Source organism: Monopterus albus, unplaced genomic scaffold (assembly GCF_001952655.1).
Source record: "Monopterus albus unplaced genomic scaffold, M_albus_1.0 scaffold334.1, whole genome shotgun sequence".
Classification (NCBI taxonomy): Eukaryota; Metazoa; Chordata; class Actinopteri; order Synbranchiformes; family Synbranchidae; genus Monopterus; species Monopterus albus.
The window spans coordinates 611,694-614,248 of record NW_018128214.1 but is presented as its reverse complement, the minus strand read 5'-3'; the positions used below and the strand labels follow the sequence as shown (position 1 = coordinate 614,248).

Below are 2,555 nucleotides of genomic sequence, written 5' to 3'. Positions count from 1 at the left end.
ACAATGAATCTGATTCACAAGACATTTAATAGCTGATCTCTTCTGTATCTTCTGGCCTTGAATATAATTTAATATACATGATGAAACACTGAGATGTTGCTGAGATGTCTCACCCGGTCTGGGATGTTGACGTAGGTCCCAGCATCCAGCAGGTCCTGGACAATCTCAGTGTAGCCCTCCTTGGCAGCGATCATCAACGCAGTGTTTCCATCTTTGTCGGTCATGTTGACGTTTGGGTTCCTCTTCAGCAGCTCCTTGACCACCTCGGTGTAGCCGCCCCTCACTGCCACGATCAGAGCTGTCATCGAGTTCTGCACAGAGCCCAGGAGATGAGCAGGTGTTAGCTACAGCATGATTAACTAACAGTGCAGTATAGTACAGAGGCTGTGGTGCTAGAGGTAAGGAGCTGCATGTGTGTAGAAGAGCATGAACATACCGCCCCCTCCTGGTCAACGTCCGCTCCGTTCTCCAACAGGTGCATCACACAGTCAAAGTGTCCTTTCCTGGCTGCCCAGATCAGAGGAGTGGTCCCATACTGGTGTACACACACAAACACAGCTATTGTAACAAATATAAGAGAGATAACCCTAACCCTTTGGTAACTCTGCAACAGAGCAAACACAATCAGAACTTAAAAAAATACAGTGATAAAGCAAAAACTCTTGGAGGATTTGCATTTTAAGAGTCCAGGTAGTGCAATGTAGAGTAGCCGAATCATTTCAGAGAGTGGGGAGGGGGGTCATAAGGAAGAAGCTAGTTGCTCTAGGGACCAACAGGTGGAGTGCACAGCGTGTTGGCTCCTCGATAATACTGCTGGCCCACTTTATCAGACACTTAGTGCAGCGTGTATGCAGGTGAGGTGGCTGTGTCCCAGCCACTGTGCTGCTTTAACCACCATCTGGTGGTTCTCTGCTGTGCACACATTAATGGGGTATATTCACTCCCTGACATGTTAACCTGGACACTCAGTTTACTTTGTAATTTCAACCTGAAATACAGTTGCACTGTTTTCAAATGCCAGCTACCCACAGTGCTGAGAGTACTCTGGAAATAACCCGTAGCCATGATAAGGTCACTGTTTGTGTGCCGTCTCCTTACCTTGTCAGAACAGTTGACCTTGGCCCCATGCTGCAGCAGCAGTTTCACGATGTCGGCGTGTCCTCGACCTGCGGCCCAGATGATGGGATACACACTGTACTGCTGCCAGATAGAGGGGGAGGAGGAGGCGTCAGCTCTGGGCCTTCAGCTTCACCACAGTCATCGTCTTTCTCTTCTACTGTGTGTAATCTTTGTGCAAACTTACAAACGTTAAACTAAACTTTAACCGTCATGAGTCTTTAACATGGGTTTGAAATGTGATCCTTAATCCCGTAAAGCCCAACATATCAAAAAATAGCCAGAACATTCTAATTTTTTGGAACTGAGATGTTTATTAAACCTTTTAACAAAATCCAAAATATAATTCATTATTCGAAATTCAAGATTCACGATTTTTATTTGCCATATATGCATAGACAGACAGTCCAGGCATATAGGAATAGAGGTGCCATATTAGATTATTTCTATTTCTTTTGTATCACGTTTGATACATGGGGCATTTTTGGTGTTTTTTTGTTTTTTGCTCAGAAACCTCACGTATCAAATATGATACGAATGGTTTTATAGGGTTAAAGGACCAGGTCGGTCTTGTCCACATTTTATTATGAGTACGTGTTAGTGAGAGACATTTACTGTGGGTTTGATCTGATCAATAGAACCTTTGAGTAAGGTCTATTAGTCCGCAGACGGACATATGTAGTGCGCGTGCGTGCCTTTGTATTACTTACATCATGAGGACCGAAACATGTTAACACACTCACTCACACTGTGGGGACTAGCTTCTGGTCCCCACAAGGAGATCACTGAATTTTAGGGTGGCAACATGGTTTAGGGTTAGGATGAGGTTAGGTGTTAGGTAAGTAGTGGTTATGGTTAAGGTTAGGATAAGTCTACAGGAAATGAATGGAAGTCAATGTAAAGTCCCCACAAGGAATGAAAACACAGCGTGTGTGTGTGTGTTACCTGTCCTGTAGTGTTGGGGTTGGCTCCTTGCTCCAGCAGCAGTTTGGCGACCTCCACTCGACCTTTATAAGACCCCCATGTCAAAGCTGTCCATCCTCCCTGTGACACAGGACAATAACTGTCAATACATCTGTTTCGGTCACACAGAGGAAGTGATTCTTTGTTTTCAGGGCACAAACATTTAATAACTGCCTCCAAACGCACTTTAATGCATCTCTATGCAGACAAAAGAACATGTTTGTCTATTGTGTTCAATATTTCAAGCTTCTCTACTGAAGATGTATTTGATATGATCCAGCTGTTTATCCTCATTCATGATGTTACCACAGCAGCCTCCACTGGAGGAGTCAGAGCTGGTGAGTGATACAACGATAAACAGCTGCATTATAGTTTGTTAGAAACCAATTAGTACATGTTTACATGCTTCTTATAAATGCTCAAATGTCCCGTGTCAGTCCGCAGCCATGATGTTTATAGACGTTAATGTTGTTCAG

At 44.0% G+C, this 2,555-nt stretch overlaps 1 protein-coding gene across 1 annotated transcript in view; it reads right to left on the bottom strand.

Moving 5' to 3' along the window:
* The window catches only part of kidins220b (kinase D-interacting substrate 220b), a 20,721-nt gene that overhangs the window by 14,835 nt on the left and 3,331 nt on the right, over positions 1-2,555 (bottom strand). The window contains 4 exon segments of the mRNA XM_020624642.1: positions 114-311; positions 437-535; positions 1,099-1,200; positions 2,062-2,160. Coding sequence (XP_020480298.1) covers positions 114-311; positions 437-535; positions 1,099-1,200; positions 2,062-2,160 — 498 coding nt within the window.